The 24583-nt window shown below is 30.8% G+C and overlaps 1 protein-coding gene across 1 annotated transcript; it reads left to right on the top strand.

The window, feature by feature from the left end:
- Positions 1 to 20150: 20150 nt before the first annotated feature.
- On the top strand, positions 20151 to 21510 carry LOC123903874 (zinc-finger homeodomain protein 1-like). The gene has a single exon (XM_045953554.1). The coding sequence runs from the start codon at positions 20299 to 20301 to the stop codon at positions 21082 to 21084; it is 786 nt and encodes a 261-aa protein (XP_045809510.1). The 5' UTR covers positions 20151 to 20298; the 3' UTR covers positions 21085 to 21510.
- Positions 21511 to 24583: the final 3073 nt, after the last annotated feature.

The following is a 24583-nucleotide window of genomic DNA, read 5'->3' as shown; positions in this document are numbered from 1 at the left end:
TTCTAGAATATTTCCATTCTAGAATGCGAACTTTATAAAATCTAATATTTTTATATTTCTCATCTTTTCTTCGCCCCAATTTTTCAAGGTTCGTATTTTAGGAAACGAACATTTTTTTTTTCTTTCAGATTTGGCGTCCTTTGAGTTCGATACTTAAATAGTGATGAGGAGGGTATTTTTAAAATTTACAGAGGCGAACGAGGAGTTCCAAGAGATGCGAAAACTCTTTTATAATTTGGAGAATGTTTGGGTCGTGGCCTATAGTGGAGGTGGACCATAATACATTAATCAATAGGCCCAAAATGGTTTTAGTTCAACCATTCTCTCTGACATTCCACGAAGTGGGAGCATTATGATCCTAATTTTGCACTTTTAGCATCTAAGTAAATGCTTTGCACTAATAATCTTTAGATTGCTATGATTATTTAACATGTAATGTCTTAATCAAGGAATCCAATTAACTGTACATAAAGTATGATTAGATGACCCACTTATGCACGCGGGAATGTCATTTCTTAAGATTTTGCATTTCATCACTTTATAGTTTATAGTTTCATCTTTAAGTTAAAATTAAAGCTGCAAGTAAAAAGTGAATCCAAAGCAAAACAAGCATGCAATGGTATGTATAACCATTTAAAGGTATTGTTCAACTACAAAACCATGATTTAGTTTAAAGTCAATCTTATTTATGCATTTTATTTCTAATGGGACTATGAATGGTTATCTTTTAACCATGTTCCTTCGAACTAGGTTTAAGTTCATACAATCATACTATATAATTAGATTAGATGTATATATGGTTGCTTTTCACTTCCCTTAAATTGATCAAAATTCTTCTATCCTCGTGTCCTCTCCATCTTTCGATAGTGTTTTGAATGATCTAGTGGTTATAGAGGTCCATTGAACCGCCTAATCTTGTTTGAGTTCAGTTCTGTCATTAAGTGGTTTCAGCCCCCTCTCAATTGCAGTTGGGGGGAATTGACGTAGTCCTTCCTACCAAATTCAACGTCAATCACCACTTGTATATATATTTTTTGGTACATTAAATTTATACTTTTAAAATAGCCCACAATAGAATTCAGCTATTTTTTTGAGATAAAGGTAAATCAATTCATTTCATCACAAATAATAGTATCAATACAATGAGGAGGATAATAAAAGATATTGGGGCTAGACTGAAATATAGACATTCTAGCTAAGATTATGAGTGACTCTATTAGCTTGTCTTCTAATAAAAGCTAGATTGTAGCTAGCATTTGATGAAATAAGGGACCTGCAACTTGTCAAAATAACGCCTAATTCATTAACATAAACATCACTGTTTGTTATAGCAATAACCACGGCTTGACAGTCACTCTCAAAGTTGACCTGAGCATAACCACTTTCCACTGCAATTTGAAGAGCAACATGAAGGGCCGAAGCCTCATATTCAACATCATGAGCAACGTGAGGGAAACATAAGGTACAAGCTTGCACCAAAGTGTTTGAACTATCACGGAAACAAACGCCTATGCCAAATGACATGTCAGCTGAAAAGAGGGCACAATCAACATTACACTTTAACCAACCGTTACTTAGCTTCATCTAAGTGACATCTTTAGCTGAAACATGAGGTTCTTCAAGGGCCATATTGCACCAATTGTAGTCATGGATGGTGTCCTGTGCGAGTAAACAAACTTTAGAAACGTCAAAAGGTTTGTGATCCCACAAAAGAGCATTACGGCTGCACCATAAATACTCTAGAGAGTGGCTGAAACACTGTTCTAGAATATGTAATATTGGATAATTCTATATCCACTAGAAAGATGGTGTTCTACCATGGAAAAGATTATTTTTTACTATGATCATCCTATTTTTTATTTAATTCAATGAATTATTACTTTAAAGTTTTCATAGTACAATTTTTTTTTTTGGTACATTTCATAGTACAATATTAATCACACTTGTGCATGGTTAGCCCGTAAAATTACTAAAAATGTGTAATTTTTTTAAAGAAAAAAGTAGTGATAAAGTATACTCTTTATTTCATTTCATGTATGTATTTACATGGTCCCTTACCTTTTTTGCTTTTCTTATTACTTTGTCCTAGTAGGAATAGATACTAGATAGAGTAATTAAGCATGGTTAGGGAATATGAGTATGTTTACCAACAATCCCATTTTTGTGTGGAACAGTGTCATAGTGTTTTTATTGTACCACAACAGTGACCTCAACCATTTAAACAAGTTTATAGTATATGGTATTATCACACACCAAAAGTATGCAATTCAACTATTCCACTAAATCATTGTTCTTTCACTAATGATGATGATTTGGTAGTTTTGCTTCCCTATTAATCCAACAAACAAATATCGTTGTAAGTTATGTCGGTGTGCTTTATATGTGACCTTTGTCTTGACTTTGTGAAAATATATTAATATTATTATGTTTCAACATCAGTGTGTGTTTAAACTTTCTATTTTATACAATATTAAGATCACTTTGGAGTGTAACCTAGGATTTGTTCTCATTGCCTCTTTAATTAATTTTTTATTGCATTATAGGTGGGAGGGACAACTTAGGTAGATATGCCGCCTTAAATTTATTTGTTGGTGTATTCATTTTAAAAGGATTTTTTTCTTATAAAAGTCACTTGGCACTCTATCAATATTTTTATTTGATACCAAAATGTCTTATGGTATTTAATTATAAAAAAAATGCAACCTTAAGAGAATATTGGAATGTATCAAGTGTGTGTTAAAGTCTTATATTATATTAAATAAAAGAGCGGATGTTAAGCAAGACTAAATTTGCTCCTCCAACAAGACCAAGATAAGTAGATATGTAGTGCATCTCTTTATGGCAATATAGAAGTCCAAAATTTATGGAGGATTTGTGAGACCTAAAAGAGAAGATAAAAATATTCAAGAATACTCCTTCTATAAATGTGGTTAGTCATGTTAATGATTTTTTTTTTCTTTGAGTATAAAGTTGATAACAAAGTGAAGAAATATCTGACTTTGTATGAAGCGGTGATATTTTGTGTTAAAAGGAATATTCATCCAAATTCCACATCGAATTAGTCTAAGTAGAAAATTATTATAATTAGAGAGTTAGTTTGAGTTTTCTTCATCCCAAGAACTCTAATCTTTTAAGTATATTGAAGAATTATAGTTAAGAGAAATTCCAATGTTATCTTTGCAAAAATTGTAAATTGAGTAATAATATTTTTTTAGTTGTATTTTTATTTCTTTTTAATTTGTTGGTATGCTTCCGTCTAGGGATTTACTTGTGTTCCTTTCCTAACAACAAATATCAAAGTCCCGATTCGACTTAGTGGTGTACTAGAGAAGTGCGAGTGGTTTTTTGATATTGTATCAAAGACGCAAGTGGTTTTTTGATATTGTATCAAAGACGCAGAGAGATTCACACTAAATGGAGATAATGTTGTGATATATGTCAAGTATAAAGTAAAATTATATATTTTGACTACAAGAATAAACGTTGAATAATATCTAAATAAGAGTATTTATACATCTCATATCTTAAATTTTTTTAGTAAAAGTATAATGTTAAAACTTACTTTTTTTTTCCATTATTGGTATTCGGCCTATATGACCGTCTAATTTGGTCAAGAGTCAATTATGGCATCAAGTGGTTTCAATTTTCTCCCGATCGCAGCTGCGGAAGATCGAACCGTGTTCCTTAATTACTACCAAATTCAACACCAATCACCACTAGACCAACTCGGTTAGTTGTTTTAGCTCAAGGCAAACTAGCCATGAATAAATATGTAAGATTTGAGGGGCTTGACAATGCAAATGTCATAAATTTACACATGGTGCTCATTCATACGATGCAAGGGATGGGTGTGGGAGGGTGAGAAATTTGATTACACGCAAGAAATGAATAGTCTCTCACTTGTTAGTGAGAATAACTTTCCATTTAGATGTAAGCTGAATGCCAGTGGAACGAGCATTTGACTTTGTCACCACAAATACAGTAACATATCATTAGTTTTTATTTTTAAATTTTTTGGTAAATAATATCAATATCATATTCCTTCTCAAAAACCAATGTTACATTGATGCCAGCTGAATTCAACTTACATTCCTCTAAATCTAATGGATGAAAATAATATGATTAAGATTAATAAATATTTCACACCGATAAACATTTGATTCTAACAAAATTCAACTTAGATTTCTTAAATAAAGTTTCTTCTTCAAGTATGATGATGATTGAAAAAAACTCACATGGTGTGATACGGTGAAGGTTTGAGATTTTAAAGTACTCACAATTTTAATGATAGCAATTGAGTTAGCTTCTAAAAAAGGTCGGATATCTCTTTGGATGAAAACAGATTCTCAATTGGTTGCCATGGTTTTTAAGAATTATGGTCTTGTTTTTTGGAAGTTAAAGAAATAAGTGGCTAAATTGTGTGGAGTTAACCAAGAACATGCGATTTATTATTTCTCATATTTTCAGAGAAGGTGATGACAGTCAATTATATGATGTTTTTAGTAGTAATTTAGGGTAGTTCTAATAGCAATTGAAGCCCAAAAGCAAACAAATACCTGAAAAAGTGAAATTACTTGGCCCATAAGCAAGAAAAGTGAAAAAAAAAACAGCAAAAAAGGACAAAAACGTAATAAACAGCGTAATCATCGTACCTACGATGAGATCCCGACGTGGTGCGATGAGAAGGCGGTTTAAATTGAAGAAAATCTGCAACAAATCTTTACCATCGTACCACGATGACTTGTCATCGTGGCACGATGAAGGCGGTTGAAGAACGCATAAAATATGGAGAAGATCTTCCATCGTACCACGATATGATCCATCGTGGCCACAATGAGGCAAAATTACACGCCATCGTGACCACGATGGGTGCGATGGACGCGCAGAAAAAGCTCAAACCCAGCTGAAAAACTATAAATAGAGTCTTCCTCCTCCACTATTATTCATTCCAAAATATTCAGAGACATTGAATATTTACTCTAGAGTTAGGAGAACTCTAAGGAGGAGGCAAGGAGGCCAAGGAACTTCAAGGCCAATAAGGTTCTTTTCTTTTCTGTCTCTGTAATTTATTTTTCCTAGGTTAGGTGGAGTCGTTGAACTCCCTTACGAATGTTTGGTTTTGTATAATTTGGGTATAAATTCAGTTGTTCCTATTGAAACTATTTTATTGTCTGGTTTTTACATTTATTTTAATACTGATCACATTAGAATAAAATCTAAGGAGCTAGTGGATATCGGATAGGAAACGAAGCTAGTTATCCCGAACGAAGGACGGTGTTCTAAGGTCCAACATGAGACCATTAAACTCAGTATCTGAGGTCTTAGTATAAGATTAAAAGCTTAGTCTAAAACGATAAATTATACCTGAGGCAGAGTTAGGACTACTTTGAGGAACACGTGACAACTTGTGACACATTGAGCCTTAAGGGTAATGATACCAAAGTTTAAACGAGTAAGTGGAACCGACTGGGGCGAGGATATTTAAGCAGAGTAAGGCAACCTAACTAGGCTCTGACCAGTTTGTAATAGAAATAGGGAACGAGTGTTTCCGAACCTATTTTAGAAGACTAGTCATGATAGATGGGAACAAGGAAATTAATCACCAAGCAGGAGTAAGGGAGGGATTCGAAAACACTTAACCACCCCGGGTGGACACACACGCACCTTTCATTTATTCTTCCAGACATTTATTTTCCTGCAATTTATTTTATCATCACAACTATCTCCAAACACCAAAACGAATGCAAAACTATCCAATTTCTAAGCGAAACTAGTAATTTTGGCACAATACTTGTGAAGAACGATAACTTATATCACTTTATTACTTGGTTGCGGTTATGTGCACTTGCAGAGCCACCATCAGAAGGCAATAGTTGTGCACACAAAATCACATCGATTGCCCTCTATGGTAATGGTTTTATTTGGTGGGATTCTATCCCTCTTAGTGTTTCAAATTTATTTAACTGTAATAGGTTAGGTCTTCCTGACTATCGTTTTTGTTGATGTTCTTCAAGAGCTCGTTTTTTTGTTTGCTCTGTACTCTTTTTGTTCTTCAACGCAATTAGTTCATATCAAGGTGAGATGGAATCGCCACATGAAGATCGGAACCCTGTTGGATATGGGTTTGGGGTTCCACATTTCATACTCGTTGAGAATTGAGACGAGTTTGGGAAAACCCGAACTTTATGGATTTGAGTTTGGAAAAGACAATATTCGCCCCCTCCCTGCTCTATTACGATGTCTACTAAAAATCGAGTCTTAAAAAATGATTAAGAGACGATCTTACTAAAAATGATCAATCAAATTTTTCGATAAAAACTAATTATCGATAAAATATGTACTATATTAGATTATTAGTGAATGTCCATCCTGCAGCATTGTTTGAGTAAGAAAACAAACTTGCAGAGATATAGAAATTAAGATAGCCACACCTTTCCTTCCCTACACAAATCCCAATTTAATAAATTTAATATCGATTTTTTTATAAGGAATATTCTAGAATTTATTTTATTGTTCTTTTCATAAAAAACAATCTTTAAATTTATTTTTTATTTATTTTTAAATGAAATTTATCCAAATATTAAACATACAATTTCATTCATATCCTTATTAAGTAAAATAAAATAATTCATTACAATATTATTACATTAATTAGAGAGACTTATTTTTCATGTTATTCTAAGGTTAGTTTAATTTTGAATAAAATATAAAATTTGTAAGATATTAGAATTTTCCTTTGTAGCTATACCATACATGTTGAGATTGGTTGATTGAAGTAGATTTTATTATACTATATGCATGGTTGGTGGATGAATTGTGGGTGATAATAGTGGCATTGCGAGAAGCAAGCTGAGTTAAGGGGGCCACGGTTTTCAGTGTATATACGTACTATATACGTGTGTGTTTTTGTTTGTTTCAATTTTCATCATCTTTTGTACTGTACAGTGTGTGTGCATTAGAGAGAGAAAATTAAAGCTGCAGAAGAATATTATAGAAAGAAAATAAATAGTACTGTATACAAATTCACGGTCGTCCTATTCTTTTTTTGTCTTGTCACTATCTCTTTCTCTTTTTCCTCAATTCTCTCTCAACCTCCCATGGAGAGAAGAGAAGAGAACACATAACTTTTCTTAACTCCTTTATCTATTTATTCTTCATGTCACTGTGTTCATTTTTTTGAGAAAGAAAAGTTAATGAAGAATTGCGTCATGGCGTGCAATGGAGAGAGACAGTGAAATAGTTTTCATTTCATCGTTAGTTCATTCATGGATATATATGGTTGGTTTTGGTTTGGTGGTCACAATATCACTGTTTTAATACTATTAAAATATATATCTTGTTTCTCATTTTGTATTTGTTTTTTCTGTGGTTTCCCACCAGCTGACACACAATAACAATAATAAGAAAATAAAATGATACAATTTTTATTTTGTTTTACTTTCATCACTGGTTTAATTTGTTTCGTAGGTCAGTTCTGTCATTAAATGGTTTCAGTCCCACCCGATCGCAGTTGCGAGAGATTGAACTGTTGTCCTTCCTACCAAGTTCAATGTCAATCATCACTGAATCAACTAGCCATTGGTGATACAAAAATATTTTAGGACACCAAATTTTCTCTACCATTGTGATATCTATAATCGCATTGGTATTAATTTAGAGTTCAGCTGCAAGATAAATAAAATCTACCACAACAACTCTAGTGTTTTAAGTATATTAAAATTATGGTAGTTGTGAGTCTTGAAAGGAGGGTTTGCGATTTTTCTATAAAAAAATGATGATTGAACAAAATTCAATGTAACTCAGTTGAGGAGGGGGCTAGGTCATCTTTGTACAGTACAATGCTAGCTGTGTACAAGTACTCTCTAATGAGTTCGTGTGAGTTAATTAAGATCACTGCAAATCAGTGCACGAGTATTTCTACAGAATTTATAATTGTATAGGTAACTAATAAATTCTTATGTTTGTTTTGTACCATACAATGAAATGAAATGATTCTTTTGAAAAAAGAAAATGATGTAATCCCTTAGATCTTAAGTAAATATTCGTTTTTAAATTCATTGAATAACTGATATATTTAGTCTATAATAAAAGTTAAATACATCAGTTATTCAATGACTTTGAGAAAAAGTATTTTCTTATAATTAAGGTCGGATGGAATATCTTTTCGATTTTACCATCAAATTCAACAATTGATTGATTACGTGCATGTTTAGATTAATGATGTGAATGGCAGAATCGCGCTCCGTAGTTTTTGGTAGTTACATTAGTTGGATTACAAACTTTCAACAAACAAAGCGAGTTGAGCACGAAGACTTTTTCGGAAATGACTTTTGTCAATAGGCAAGTAGCGCTCAATCGAGCAAGAGAAGATAGGTTTCCCAGCACTCGAAGACAGCTTCATTTTATCAATCTAAAAATGCCTAAATACTTATTAAATCCTATTTTCAAAAGAAGAAAGCTTCATTATGCATGCTCCAACTTTTGTGTCTGAACGTTGATGTATTTTTAGCTAAGTTTCACGTGTACACTAATTATTAATTAATTTGCATATTTGTTTAATAGGGAAATACATGTAACATAAAACACATTAATTTTTCGATGGATTAGCCACTTTGGATCTTGTATGAGGATTAGCACGATCCCCTCTTTTATCTTTCCTCCTTCCTTATCTTTTCCCCAACATTGGTCTATTTTGTAATTATTGTCTTTATTTAATTTTATTACTTGTTTTAGCTAAAATTTATCTGACTCGATGAAGTGATTGAAAGTTAAAATATTGACTATTTAATTTTGCTTACGATTATATGAATCGACAATGTATTCAGACCATGACATGTACCCCAGTGATCACTGATTCATAATTATCTTCACAATGTCCTTTTTGTGTGAATAAATGTATTCCCCTTAATACGTCCAAATGTACATTATCTTGTTTTGATAAGTACAAAGTTTATGGTATTATATTTTGCTTGAATAATCTTGGCCAAAAATATTTATATCTTTGATTAAGAAATACTACTAAAAAAAAAGACAATCCCAAAAAATAACTAAAAAGAAAATAAAAGATAAAGTCCTGAATAAAGGATATATATATATATATATATGACAATTGACAACCATGGGTGATTTGATGGCTATTTGATCCAAGGGCAGGGGTCATAAGTTGCATAATTGTAATTTAAGAGTTTTCTAATAATATTGTACTTGTCAAACAAAGGTAAGGATAAGGAGTCGTGGAATCCCTTTATGCATCGATTACTGAGGGGCCATTTGTTAATTTAATTGGTGTGATTAGACTACAGAATCCCATGCATGCCACATGATTACTTTTGTTAGGGAATTTGGGAGAACTCATCAGAAATAATGGATTAATGTTCAGAAATTTTTAGGTTTTGGTTTGGTTGAGTGAAAATAATGAAGTAGAAAAGAAAATTACCGAAATTAATAAATGTACTTAGAATAAAGTTAATCTAAATTCATTTATTGGTTTATATAATTTTCTTTCCTTTCATTTTATTTCCACTAAACCAAACGAATAAGAGATAAAGACATTATATCTCCATTTAAAATTTTAAGACGTTAGGTTAATGAGTTATATTTTTTGTAAATCTAACATTCTTCTCACAAGAGAGGGAGACACCACATCTCCAGCCATAAGGTTATTGGATCAACTATAAATGTGAGAACTCACACTTGGGGGGAGATTGTTGGGTTTCAAGTGTGAGTGGTTAAATCTCACATTAATTATGTATTTGAAGAATGTTGGATTTATATGATAGGTGACTCAATAACCTAATGTCTGAAGGTTTTGGGTGGAGATGCGGCGTCTCCCTCTCTTGTGATCCTAAGCATTGACCCATTTTCTCCTTAAGCTCCCCAGGACTCTTCAATAATGTTAGTGGTTACTATAATGTTGAGATCTATCAAGTGTGAATTAAGTCTCACATAATCGAAAAATTAATGTTGAACAATAAATAAGTGGGATGGCCTATAAACTTGATACTTTAAAGTTTTGAATGAAAATGTGATATCAAAGTCACTATCAATATAGTTGTTCAAGACCTAATGTGTTCATTCAACTCAATGAGACTCCCTCTTAAGGCACAACTATGTTATCAGAGTTTGGTTGATAGGAGAGCGAGTACGTGGTGATGATTTGTACAGAGACTCACACTTGAAAGAAAATGTTGAGTCATATCAAGTGTGAGTTAAATTTTACATTGATTAGAAGAGTTAAACGTATAAATGAGTTTTTCTGTCAAAATATAAAAGTATGTCAAAATCACTTTTATAATTATAGAGAAACTAAAATTGTGCAAAAAAAAAATATATTAAAAAATAGAGAACCAAAATTATACCTTTTGTAAAATACAGTAAGTGACTAAAACTGCATTTAAATTTATAGTATATTATAATGTCTATAACAACGCATGTAATAGTTCCATCATCTTGACTTCCAAATCCAATCGAAGCTTTAATTTTATACATTTTATAAGTGTACTCCCTTCAATCTCATATACTAAAAAAATTAATATTTTGGTTTAATTAAAAATGTTATGCATCTAGTCTATATATATTCTTCAACTAAATTCTATGAATTCTTGTGTCCCTGTCTATCTCTTCTACACCTATGCCATGCTATGCTAGTAGTACTAGTGCCTATTATGTAATGTAGTACCCCCCCACACCAAACACATCATCATCTTTCCCATTTGATTCCTCCCATGTTGGAACGAACGAAAAAATAATCTGATCCTTTTACTCAACCCGCCACTCCACGCGCCACCGTGAACAGGTCCCATCGGCGTCAGTTTGTTACAGGTACGGGGGAATGCGTGAACTATGGAAAGGAAACAGTCACCCTGAAATTAGCTTACACTACAGCCTTTCAGTTTCACTGTATTGTTTTGTCTTTGGAGTTTGAGTTTCCCTCACCACTTGCCCCGTGGCTAAATTTATCATGTTTCCAAATTTCTTAATTTGAATGTAGGAAAATTAAACTGTAAGTTATGAGGAAAAATGTTACAAACATACAATGTTTTTTTAATATAAGTTTATAAGCTTATAACCTAAAATGTAGTGAAAATAAATTATAAATTTATGAAAAAGAAATATTATCAAACATATATATTTGTGTTGCACAGTTAACTTTTCAGTTAATTTCCTCTAACAAGTATTTTTTTAATCAAAACACTCAACATAAAAAAAGTCTATATAGGAGTCAAGATTTCCGCATTTCCAAACTTTTGATCACGAAATAGAGAGCAAGGATGAATAGGGGGTTCTTAGGAACCACCACAAGTCTTTGTTAACTGTCATAGTGTAACAAAGTCATAAAAGTTAACTCGAATTGTAACAATACAATCGGTTAAAAACATAATCGATCTATTTATTACTTAAAAAAATTAAATATTACCTAAAAATCTTAAAAAATCTAACAATTACAAACGCAGAACCTAAAAATCTCTAAATATAATACAAAAAAAAAAAAAAAACTCTAAATATATTGTTTGGTACTTTTGTTATTCCTTCCTCCCTTATTATAATAATAACCTCGTTTTTGTTACACTTTACTATAAGGGCAATTTTAAAATTTCACATATTTTAATGATTCTATAAAAAAGCTCATTTAACTTATAATGTAAAATTGTACATTGTTTTTTTTTTTTGAAGAAGAATTGTACATTGTTTTTCTCTTTCATATAATATTAAAATTTGAATGGAACACATCCACAAGCGTATATTGTTAGGTAACTATTTTTATTAATCTTTTACTAGTAAAAGGAATGTTGAGTTGCTCATAAGCAAGCATTGTGATGATGTGGCACTCTATAAAAAAAGTTTACAATCTCTATTAAAACATTTTCATCATCTCTTTTTTAAATCATTTTAATTATCAAATTATCACTATATACAATTATCGTAAAAAAAAAAAAAAAAAAAACTTCTTACAAATTATGGTTACCAAATCCAAAAGTAATTTCTTTGCTTCACTAATAAAAAATTTATACTACTTTTTTAAAAAGATTGTACTAATGCAAAATCTAAATTAATAATTTGACATTTAACAATTTTTATTATATTAATTTCTTATTATCCTATTATTTTTTAAAATAATTTTAATGAGTGTTTTGCATAGTAGTTAATATTAGAGATAAATAAAAGTAAATTCTTTTATTTGTTGAATTATTTTATATTTATTTATTGTTTGAAATTATAATATTTTATAAATTTATTTCCAACTATTTTATTTATTCACTTTTCTGATTATTTTTTATCTTTTCAAGTTATAATTACTAAAAAAATTATTATTATAGAGCAGACTAATGGATCGAAATTTATTTGTTGATTATAATTCATACTTCAAATCAATGATTCATTTTTGTTATTTTTTTGTTGACAATCAATGGTCTATAACATCTTTTGTCTTTGCATTTCCCTAATCTACTTTATTATGTAACTCTCAATTAATTAATAGTATTTGTAACCACAATTTAGTGTCTTTGTCCAATTATCTCCAAAGCATATTGTGTGCATCCTTTTGTTTCCTTCACCTACTAATATTAATTAATTAATAATTGAAGAATAAGTATATGTGTGCACCCCTATAAGAAAAATGTTATGAAAGATTAATAAAAAAATGAAATTAAATAAAGGGTTTTGCTAACATGTGCCCTAAGGGCACATTTTAAGGTGTATTTAATTAACTAATATCTCATTTAATATACTTCAAAAATAGTAATAATCAACTTTATTAATTAAAAGATATAGTTCATTATATTTATTACCCATTTTAAAAAATTGCATAGGCAAAATATGATACTTACCAAATATGATAATTAACTAAATTTTTTTGTCTACAAAGCTTTTTTTTTTTGTCAAACTTTTTTTTAAGTTGAAAACAAAATTAAATTATACTAGTAAGTATTATAAAATTCTAAAACATATTAGGAATCACTACCACAAAAATTAGTTTTAATAGCGCCTATTTAATAGCGCTTATTTAAAAAGCGCTATAAAAGATTAACACGGAGGCCCTATAATAACGCTTTTGAAAAACCCGCTCTTGAAACTACCAACACTGATACTCTATAATAGCGTTTTTGAGAAAATGCTATTAAAATCATGTCTTACAATAGCGTTTTTCATTTAATCGCTACAATATGTGAAATTAGTAAATAAAAAATATGATGTTGTTGGGTGTCGAACCTGTGACCCTCTTATTATTGTTTTTTTTTTTTAAACAGATCTCTTATTATTGTTAATAAAAAAAACAAATTGATATCAAAATTAAAATTAAAAAATAAACATAGAGTCATTCATCTCCGTCGAACCTCCATCGATGTCGTCTTACCTTGTCAAGGTCCACCGATCTCGTCGTCTATGTTCTTCGTTTCGACCCATCACCTCACAATCGAACCATATATCATTCGTTTTCTCTCCTTCAAACCCTAAATTGCTCTTTGTTATTAACACCTCTATCAACCATGTAACCAAAAAAAAAACACCTCTATCAACCACGCTCGAACACCACCCTCACCCCTTCTTCGATGCCTTTCGTTGACAGAAAAAAAGAAACTATCACGCAAAGGAGCTTTTTGCCGACCCCTTCACTGACGAGCTTCTGCCCTCATACACAGGTTTGATTTGAAACCCTAATCTTGTCTGATCCTTTGGTTTCTTGATTTTTCAATTAATTTAACCTTCTTTCAGTTCAATGTTGCAAATTGACAAGGACCACCTCCTTGATTTTTCAATTGCTTAAATTTCAGGTGTTGCAAACTATTTGATTTTGGATTTTAGTGTGGTATCATCTATTTGTTTTCAATCGCTTAGTATTGTTTATTTTGAGGTGTCTTCATTTCAGGTAATTCATTTTTTAAAGATAATTGTTTGATGATTAAGAATTTACCCTCACTTGCTTGTTGTGTGGTTTGTGAATGTATTGAAGAAATTGAAGTTGTAAATTTTAATCCATGTTTACATTATCTTCTTGCCATATATTAGATTAGGTTGTTCTATCTTTGTGTGATTTTAGACATAGATTGTTGATCATCTTTGCCACATGAAAAAGTGTAAATCTATTAATCTTGTTGTTGTGTTTGAACAGTTGGAATGGTTCTTGTATAAAAAGGGTTGCTCAAATGCATCTTCTCCATAAATTTGTAGGTTACATTATAGGTGATGATTTTCAATTTTAAGTAAAAAAAGCTAAATTTATAATGTTTTCAATCCCTATAATGATGCCTCTGCTACTGGAATTTAATTTAACTTACTCCTATTTCTAGTTGATATATTATGATTTCTCTTTTTTTTCATTGTACAGGAAACTTGACATGCTTTGATATATAAATTAAGAAGTGGTCAAAGTAATAGGTTCAAGTTCTTTGAAATTTGGTGGATGAGAATTTTCTGCATTTCCTCATAGGATTGATTGAAAAGGAGCATTCTTTCCTGTGCGTTTTTAAATGGTAGGTAGATTGGAACCGCTGCTACAACTATGAAATCTATTGAATTTGTGTTTCTCTGCATCTTTTCTCTCCGGTCGAGCCAAACTATTGATTCTTCCTCTTCTATTCTCTTTCATTACCTCTTCTTTTTTCCTTTTTCAATTAGAACGATTATTGAGTCCACCAAACTACCTCTTATTCCTTTCTTCGCTGTTGTAGGTTTCAACCGCACCAACTGAAGGTATTTGTTGATCTTGTTTCCTTTCATTGTTACTGCTCTTTTGTACATTTTATCTTTTAGGCATCATTTTTCACTTGATTATATTATTGGGTTTGAATTTTTGCTGTTATATTTCCTCTGCATTGTGGTTCTCAATTTGGATTTTCAGTTTTTTCTAGTTAATTTATAGTGTACTTATTGTGAATACTAAATCATAAGTAAGAATCTTGTATATATGTGTGTGTATTTAGTGTAGGATATTTGTTTGTTGAAAATGCTATTGTGGTGCATAATTGTATGCCTATGTGTAAGTCGTTTGAGTTCTGTTTAGTGTAGATTCAAGTGTGAATTGTGAAACTAGTAATGAATAATGAATTTAAAATTATAACTGTGAAGTGTAAATGTTGAAGTTCTTCAATACTAGTTTCATTTTGTTTTGCTAGTTCTCAGTGTTTTATTCTTATTTTTCAGTTCTTTCATATGTGAGGAGATCATATACTGGTGATATTTACCACGTCTTTAAAATAATCATACAGGTACCAAGCTACCAAGCTTACTTTGCACATGTAACTTATTTTATGGTAAAACTTGTATGTATCTGCAATTGTAAATGATTCAGGAAAATAATAGGTATGCCTCAAATCACACATTGGGAATGGATCTGCCACTCTTAGGTAAGTTTTAACTCAAAACACTATATATTAGTGTCCTTTCTCTATTTTTCTGAAGTTCCAGATTACTAGTCCTGCATAATATTAGAAGTTTGGTATGCTTATTTTGTTCTTCTATTATTTTGAATGACCTGTGAAAGATACATTCATCATGACCTTGTAAATCATTCGTAAGTTTATGTAAGTCAAACAATTTGATAGTGTTCCATTTTATCATAGTCATTCAGTTGTTTGATGGTCTTGAAGTGTATTTGATGTGTCAAACTGTTATCACTCATATTGTGTAAGTAACCATGTGCTTTAAGTGTATGTAGCTCATAAACAATTTTTGTTTATCATGCTTATTTTTAATTCTGAAACTTCTGAATATTACTCTCGTAGACATGACTCATGAGTAGCTTCTTTTCTTGTTAGTATTATTAGTTATGCTTCATTCAAGTTTGAACACTAAGTGATGAATTTTCTGGTTCCTTGGCTGTAATTTTTTTTTAAGAGTTACAAAATTACTACTCTGCTTTTTTATTTTGATATGATGGTTGTGAAGTTTCAGTTTTAGGCTAAGATCATTGTTAGGTTCAAAGTTATAAGATTTTTGAATTTGTGTCAATAAACTTGTAGGTTCCAACTAAAGAAAGCTGACATTGCTTATATAAGACACCTTTCTGCCAGGCTTCCCGAGGTTACATCTATTATCTATATCTTTCATTGAACTTAATGATTTTATTTTTAGTTGACTACAAGAATCAAATTGCAGCCTGCAGGTATCTCTTTCTATCTTTCACTTGTGTAGTCCCCTTAATAGGATCCGGTATTAAAAAAATTAAACACTTTATTTGTTGTTTTGTATACTGTGAAATGAATGACTTTCAGGTGAAAAGGGAAGATTAAATCAAATAGTAGATAAAGATCTAATGGGAGAGTGACTTATTTAAATGGGAAGAAATTGTCCATGTTGCACTCATGTGTAGACATATTTTAGGTGACTTTGTTTATTATGTGGAATTGCATATGCCTCTAAGTACTAAGGCACCACATGTAGAGTTATGAATTTTGTGACAATCTGAGCTGGTAATTAAGGCTTTTTTCATGTATCAAAGATCAACTATTTTGAAATCAGTGGTGTCATTTATAAGCAAAGGATTGATTAAGTTTGTCATTTTGATACCTCTAGATATATTTGAGTTGTATTTTGAAGTTGGATTATTTTATAACCAATACTTGGTTAATATTGTAGTGCATGTCACTTATTTTATTTCTTATGAGCAGTTTGATTTTAGGATTAATGAAATTTGTTTGGTTTTTATTATCCAGATTCAGAAAAACTAGCATTCATTATCAGGTGACTCTTACCTTTTATTCTTATTTTCTTTTTGTAGAGGATGAAATATTTTCCACCTTAGTTATTTTCCTTTTGGATAAAAGAATTGATATATCTAGTCTAAGTACCTTTGATTATAACTATATGCAGACATGAAAACAAATGAGTATATGCCAACAATGGTGGTGTTGACAAGACAAAAGTGGCCAACATTATTGTACGCAGAGAGGGATCAATGCTTTTACTTCTACTTCATTTGAAAGATTAAGGATGTGAATTTTGACGTATCAATTTATATTTAGCTAGTTTTGTGATTTTTCCATCTCGTTGCTTATCAATGCTTAGCAATGTATTTAATGCTCTGTAATTCATATATTGATTAGTTTAAATGCAAATTGTATTTGGATTTGAAGATATCCATTGTATTATACAGTAGTAACTTGTAAAGATTTGAGTAGCATATTTTGTAACCAATATTTTTGTATGGTACACAATTTGAATGTCTTATGTGGTGTTTGATTCTAATCAATGAAAATTGTTGCCTCTTTTTTTTTTTTGTATTCAAGTATAGCCTAATAAAAAATTGGATTTTTTTTTTTATTTTAAAAAAAGACCTTTAATGGCGTTTATTAAAGAAAGCGTTATTATAGGTAGGTGCGGGCGCTATTAAAACAAGTATATTTGAAGACTATAACAGCGCTTTATGCACGGGTGCTATTAAATATATGACCTATAATAGCGTTTTTAAAATAAAGCGCTATTAAATCCGTTTCCCAGTAAGCCGAAAACAACATACGACAGCGGTTTTCTTAATAAGCGCTGTTAAATATGGACAAATGATAGCATTTTAAAGCGCTATTATAGGTACCAGACCTATAATAGCGGTATCAGTAATAGCGTTTTAAAGCGCTATTAAAAGTCAAAACAAGTGCTATTAAAGGCCCCTTTTTGTTGTAGTGAATTCAAATGCTAAAATAGTACTAACAATCGTTACCATTACAACATAATATTATAATATTCGGTCTTGTTCACCGAGAAAAAACAAAAAACACTAGTTAGCATGAATCAAGTATTATCAGGAGTAAATATAAGCCTGATTGTTAACAAACAAAAACAAAAATTGGAGTCATATAATTATGGTCGTATAATCAGGCGCGTCATCATAAATCAAATTTGGCAGCATATAATATTTTTGTCTTTCCAATTCTTTTAAATAGGTAATAAATATAGTGGATCATATCTTTTAATTAATAAAGTTGATTATTACTATTTTTGAAGTAAATTAAATGAAATATTAGTTAATTAAATGCACCTTAAAATGTGCCCTTGGGGCACATGTTAGCATTTGCCTTAAATAAATTGTTATGAAAGATGAAACAATCACCTCTTTTAATGTTGGTTTTTTTAGTAGGTACTACGTCTTTCATTCTTCTAACTTTTCAATCCCATGTTAATAAAAAACGGTTGTGTAAATTAATTATTATATATAATATATATGTCTTATGTACAACCCCTCCTCATACATATATGGGCATGTGAAGTTTCTATTTCAAAGGGTTATTAGTATTTTAGAAGAATGATAATTTTATGAAACTTTTGTGATCTCATTGTATTTTTATCGAGAAGTAGATAAGTTATTTGACATCTTAAATTGTACAGAGGGGAGTAAGCAGTAACGTTGCCATTTGATAGGTAATTTTCAGAATACGAGATCACGTGATGAAAAATGTCAAAACCACCATATTTCTTAGTTCAACATTATTTATGAGCAATATTTTTACCAAGTATAAGTATGTATGACCTCCAACTCTTATTGAAAATAAATAAATAAGGGATACATTAAAAATAAAAAAGCAAAGTGATTTGTGACTAAAACCACCATACTTCTTAGTTCAACATTACTCATGAGCAATATTTTCACCAAGTATAAGTATGTATGACCTCAAACTCTTATTGAAAATAAATAAATAAGAGATATATTAAAAATAAAAAAGCAAAGTGATTTGTGACTAAAATTGCAACTCATATAATGAAAACTAAGATTTTATACGATAACACAATTAAAATAAAATATGATACATCATTTCAATAAAAATTATTTTAATTTTGAATAACTTTTTTTTGTTTTTACACATATATAATATTAAATATAACCATATCGTAAAAAGTATTTAACAATGTATTTTAATCGAATGTGTGATTATACTTATCACAATTATTATTTTTAATTTATAAAAATATTTTAATTATGTATTTTAATTGAACCCGTGCAACGCACGGATTTACCCCTAGTGATAAATAATTAGCATGTTAATTGTTTTAAATGTTAATTTTTTCCTTCTTATCAAGACTTAAATTTTGAGTCTCAAACTTTTTAATCCTTAGCTCGATCAATTAAGCTATCCATCTTATCCGTTAGGTAATTATGGTTAATGTCGTGAGTTTGGTCTATATTAGTAGCTTGTGACCTTTGTTACGGAGAGTAGTTCTATATAAGGTCGCTAATTTACATCTACCTAAAACATTAAAGTGTAAATTAGCAATGCACACATTTTCTTGTTAATTAAACCCTAACTTTCATAGGACTAAAGACACGAACAAAGCTTCACATGGAGCCAATTGGGTCATTGCCAGCCCAAAATTATATTTTCTTATATATATATATACATCGATACATCGATTATTCTATAAATTGTCACCTAATCTTTGGTGTTGATATGGAAGTCTTACTCGAGTCACTTACAATTTAATAAAATAACACGAGTCTTTTTAAAAAAGAAAAAATTGGTATTAACCTTTTGGTTTTAGGGAAAGAAAGTTCCAGTAATTTATTAAAGTCTAAATTTAGGATTAATTGTGAGTTTCTATCAAAAATCGAACTCCGATTATTCCGAAAGATCCGTCTTAAAAGAAGTTCATTAACTATTGGAGCTCAATGACTTGGTTGAAGCACTTTCAGTTTAATTAAAGTCTAAAGTTTTTCTTGTCAAATAGTCTAGTGGCCAGAAACTCCACCTTAAAGACAAATAAATTGAGTGTTCGGGATTCGAAACTGGACTCCTACATATATAACGCGACATACCAACCGAGATAAGCTCACGAGAACCTACATTAAAACACTTTGTGAGATTTTTTATTAAAAAAATAAAATAAAAAACAATATTAATTAATTAAACAAAAAATGATATTGCAGAAAAACAATATTTGATTTATTAGTTGTTTTTGTCGTTTTCCTCTTTTGTGATTCGTCCTTTGGCTCATACTCCTGCTACTACCAGAGCAGAGTACTATTGTCCCCATAAAAGTGAAAAAAGTTAAACATTTTCACAGTTAAATTTACTCATTCATCTCCACTAAGTTAAAAACGAAAAGTTACCATCTAACCGGACATAGCCGGTAAAAGGTCATCATCAATGGTCCATCACAGAGAAAGAGAATTTGTGAGTGTGTGTGTGTATATTTCTATATGAATTTGGAATGAACAAAATTGAAACCTTCCTTTGAACAAAGAAAGTGAAAAGTGAATGTTCCTTAGTCGTCTTAGTTTTAGTTTTTTTTCTTTCTTCTTTCAATTTCAACTTCAATTATTATTAATTATTACTATTACTATTACTATTGCTTCCAAATTTTGCTACAAAAATGGAATTTGAAGAAGATCAAGAAGAACAAGAGGAAGAGTTATGTGCGAGTTATGACTCGTTACCTAACTCATCCCGAGTTAAGATGCCAGGTGGAACTGAACCTATCATGGTGTCTCAGCCACTCAGAAACATCATGGTTAACAACAACAACAACAACAACGGAAACAGTAACATCGGTGTCGGAAACGGAAAATCAAGGTATAGAGAGTGTTTAAAGAATCATGCTGTCGGAATTGGTGGTCATGCTCTCGACGGTTGCGGCGAGTTTATGCCAGCTGGAAATGAAGGAAGTTTGGAGTCTTTAAAATGTGCTGCTTGTAATTGCCACCGTAATTTCCATCGCAAAGAGACGACGGATATTATTACTGGCGGTGGTGACCCTTTTCTGTTGACACATCATGGTCACCACCTACCACCTCCGCCGCAATTTGCGGCGTACTATCGTACCCCGGCCGGGTATTTGCATGTTTCTGGACAGCAAAGGCCGGGGACGCTTGCTCTGCCATCCACCTCCGGTGGAGGTGGAGGGACTCAGAGTACGAGAGAAGAGCAAGAAGATGTTTCGAATCCAAGTGGCGGTGGGTCGAGTAAGAAAAGACATAGAACAAAGTTCACACCGGAGCAGAAAGATAAGATGTTGGAATTAGCTGAGAAATTGGGTTGGAGAATTCAGAAACATGATGAAGGTTTGGTTCAAGATTTTTGCAATGAAAGTGGTGTTAAGCGTCATGTTCTTAAGGTTTGGATGCATAACAACAAACACACTCTTGGTAAGAAGCCCTAGAACAATGAAAAATAAAAAACCCATTAATAAAATTTGAAACTTTTCTTTCTTAGGGTTTTATTCCCTTTGTCATTTGAGGAAATGGGTGGTAGAAGTGGCATGGAAGGGAATATTATATTATATATTATTTATGGTACTTAATTTGTGTTAGTGTTTAAGAGTTTAGGTAATTAAGATTAAGATTCTAGTACTTTAATTTAAATTAGAGGATCTTATTATTGTTGATGAACTAATTTGATGATTTTAATTTTAATTAGACTTTTGGTCATTATGAATTAGTTTTATATGTACAATGTACATGTTCTAGTGTTGTGTTATGGTGGTGGTGGTGTTGGTGAATGTGGATGACATCATGGTAGTAGTTGTTGTTGAAGGTTAAGGTTATGTTATGCATGAAGCTAAAAATAGATGACCCCTCTAGATTAATTTTGTTTGTCTATATATTGATAATTTCTCCATCCTATGACAGTTGTTCTCTCGAAAGAATCAATGTTGTTTTAGCACACATATACCTGCATTTTCCGTTTTTCATGTCTTTCTCTATGTATTTGCTTGTCTCTTCTTCTTTTGCTTCTTCATCTAACACCAAAATTTTTTTGGATCCTTCTATATACACCTGGAACAGTGACAAAAATCTTCCTTCTAACTAGTGTCTGAGTGAATGTTTGAAATCACAATAAATTTGACAAATTTACGGTGGTATGGTGAATTTGTCGAATCTCCTAAGTGTAATTTTACATGTTAAATTACGGTCCTTCACTTTGATTTTGCTAAACTTCAAAGTAAAATCAAGCATGCAGTTAGTGAATGCTTGTTTGGATTTGCGGTTAATTTAACAAAATTGCAATAATAGTATCATTTTGTTAAAAATTTAAATGTAGTTTTTATTAAAATTATAGTGGCAAATTTAGGCCATCCAATGTCTAAACATACATTTACCATCTCTATGGAATGTATGTAAAAAAAATAAAAATTTCAAGCATATTCAGTTTTTCTTTGTGGTTTTATTTTATTCTCCTCCCTTAATTTCCCTTAATTTCCTCTAGTGCCTTATTTAAATGCATTTCATTTTTGCTTTTAAAAAAAATAATATAAATGATGATAATATAGTGACACATATTTTCGGAACCAGATTTTTGTTAGTATTATCAATAGCTGGGATTTTCATTTCATCATTTTATGGATGATGCAAGGAACTGTTCACCAATCAATATATATTTTAGTTTATTTCATGGATTTTTGTTAGTACTATTATATATCAATAGTTGAAATTTTCATTGCATTATTTTATGGATGATGCAAGCAACTGTACACTAATGAATATTTTAGTTTATTTCATGTGATTTGTATTAAATTTGAGAAGTACTACTATTAATTTATCTATGTTTTCTTCTGTGTTGGGGAAGTAAAGTTGGTAGACTCAAACCCTGGCGTGAGGTAATTAAACTCATCTTAGAGAAATATTTCTTGAATGGTTTGGTTATTTTCCCCTATTTTTCTTACATGATGAACACAATGTTTGTGTTTACTCTTAGTCTCTAATTATAAAAGACATTTTTTTGCACATTTTACTGTCCTTTAATATATTTTGAAAAATTCAACATGCATTGCATTAAGAGTTTAATGAACATGCTACGTCATTGTAAAATATTTTTACACAAACGTCCAATAACAATTAGTTATTTCTCCACATTATATCATTAAAGTGGGATGTAGTGAGTGATTTGTTGGAATATACACGGTTGATATTGGACGACTATTTTATATTATTGGTGCATGTTCTGTTTTCTCTTGCATTAATAAGCGATGGAGGGAGTATTATTTTTTACACTCACATTAATATAAAAAAGAATATTAACGATTTTTTTTATTTTAATGTAGTATTATTTCATTTGAAAGAAATTGTATTCTTGAGTCATGTAGAGATTGGCAATTTTCTACCTTACCCTCTTGGTTTTACTGAATTTTTTTACCTTTAATGTTGTTAGTTCATATAAACCCTTGGATAATAAATAAACGAACGGCTTAGATTGTTTCTTTAATACAAGTACTAGTAACTCAAAATTTCAACCTTTTGTGCCTTTGAGGTGTGATGATTTGATGACATGAAATTTGTTTTCTTTCTCTTACTTTTTTCCGTTCTATATTTGTTATTCACTTTGAAAATAATTATATTTCCCATTTTAACCAACCCTACTCTTCTATAAGTTAAAAACCAAGCTATATGCATTTAGATGTAAAATAGAAAATAATAGGGACATGACTTTTCTTTTTCAGCTTTCCAACTACTACCATCAATGGCGTTTTGAGAAAATGGAGTAGAGAATCTATTAGGATCCCTAGAATCTCTGTTATGTCAGTTCTCTTCTTCATCATAATCATGGTAAACTTGTTGACTTGTTGCATTTAGTTGACTGTATAAGATGGTGGAGTACTACTTAATTCAATAAAGCTATAAAGTAAAGTAGAACTAATACATGTAACAAAATAGTTATGATCAATTCGATTGCTAAAATGGTAAAGTGTGTTGTATTTGATTTACTTTATAATAGACCTATACTTAAAAATTGTTTAGATTCATATTTAGAAAATGCTAAATAGTGTCTTTTTTTTATCATTAATATGTTTTTCGTCGACTCGCATCAATATTAGGTCATCTTAAGTCACAAGTCCGAGCTATACCACGGGTTTGGTAAAGAAGAGAGATATAGTTAGAAGAAAAATCGACTAGTTAAAAAAAGATTGATTTTGATATCTTATAGGTTTTTATATTGGACTAATTCCTATAAAATTAACTTATAAGAAGAAGATTGCCCCCAATTATAAATTCGTGTACAATGTTATCTCATCTCATTCAATATAAAGCTCTTAATTCATACACATTCTCACGTCTAAAACTGAACATCTAAAATATGATCCAAGTGATCGAAAGCTATAGCTTGATAGCATACGACTCAACAAATCTTAGATATACTCTGATGTCATATTACATTATTACTAGTCTAATAGATATCCATTGATAAAATAAACGCGGAATGGAAAGTACTAATATATAATTAAACCAAGGTACATAAGGATTATAAGCAATCAAAAGAACACCTTTAGTGTAACTTAACCAACTTTTATGTAAGTATGGAGTACTCCTATCTAATAGAGATTTTCATTCATCATTGTTAGAATTGACTAATGATAATTGGTCTATAGTATAGTTAGAGACCATATATCATAGTAGTTAAATAAATAGGTTTATGGGTCAGCTTTAATATGCATGCTGCTAAAGGGGGGGACTTGGTTGATTACTTAGGGAAAGAAGTAGAAACGTGGTTAGTTTGGAAGCTTTACTATAAAAACACACAATAGGGAAATGTTTGATATTTGAAGTATATAGTAGCACAGGATATAGTTTTGTTGTAGACAGCTTGCTTGTTAAGTAGTCCAAACCATGCCCATTACCAATACACGTATAAGATGCTTTGCTTGTTTTGGGGGGTTTTCAGCA

Source organism: Trifolium pratense, linkage group LG2, assembly GCF_020283565.1.
Source record: "Trifolium pratense cultivar HEN17-A07 linkage group LG2, ARS_RC_1.1, whole genome shotgun sequence".
NCBI lineage: Eukaryota > Viridiplantae > Streptophyta > Magnoliopsida > Fabales > Fabaceae > Trifolium > Trifolium pratense.
Note: the sequence above shows the minus strand (reverse complement) of the source record. Positions and strands in the feature narration are given on the sequence as shown.

Bases quoted from the DNA above. Each gene is read 5' to 3' on its own strand.
- LOC123903874 (XM_045953554.1), top strand. From the start codon at position 20,299: ATGGAATTTGAAGAAGATCAAGAAGAACAAGAGGAAGAGTTATGTGCG.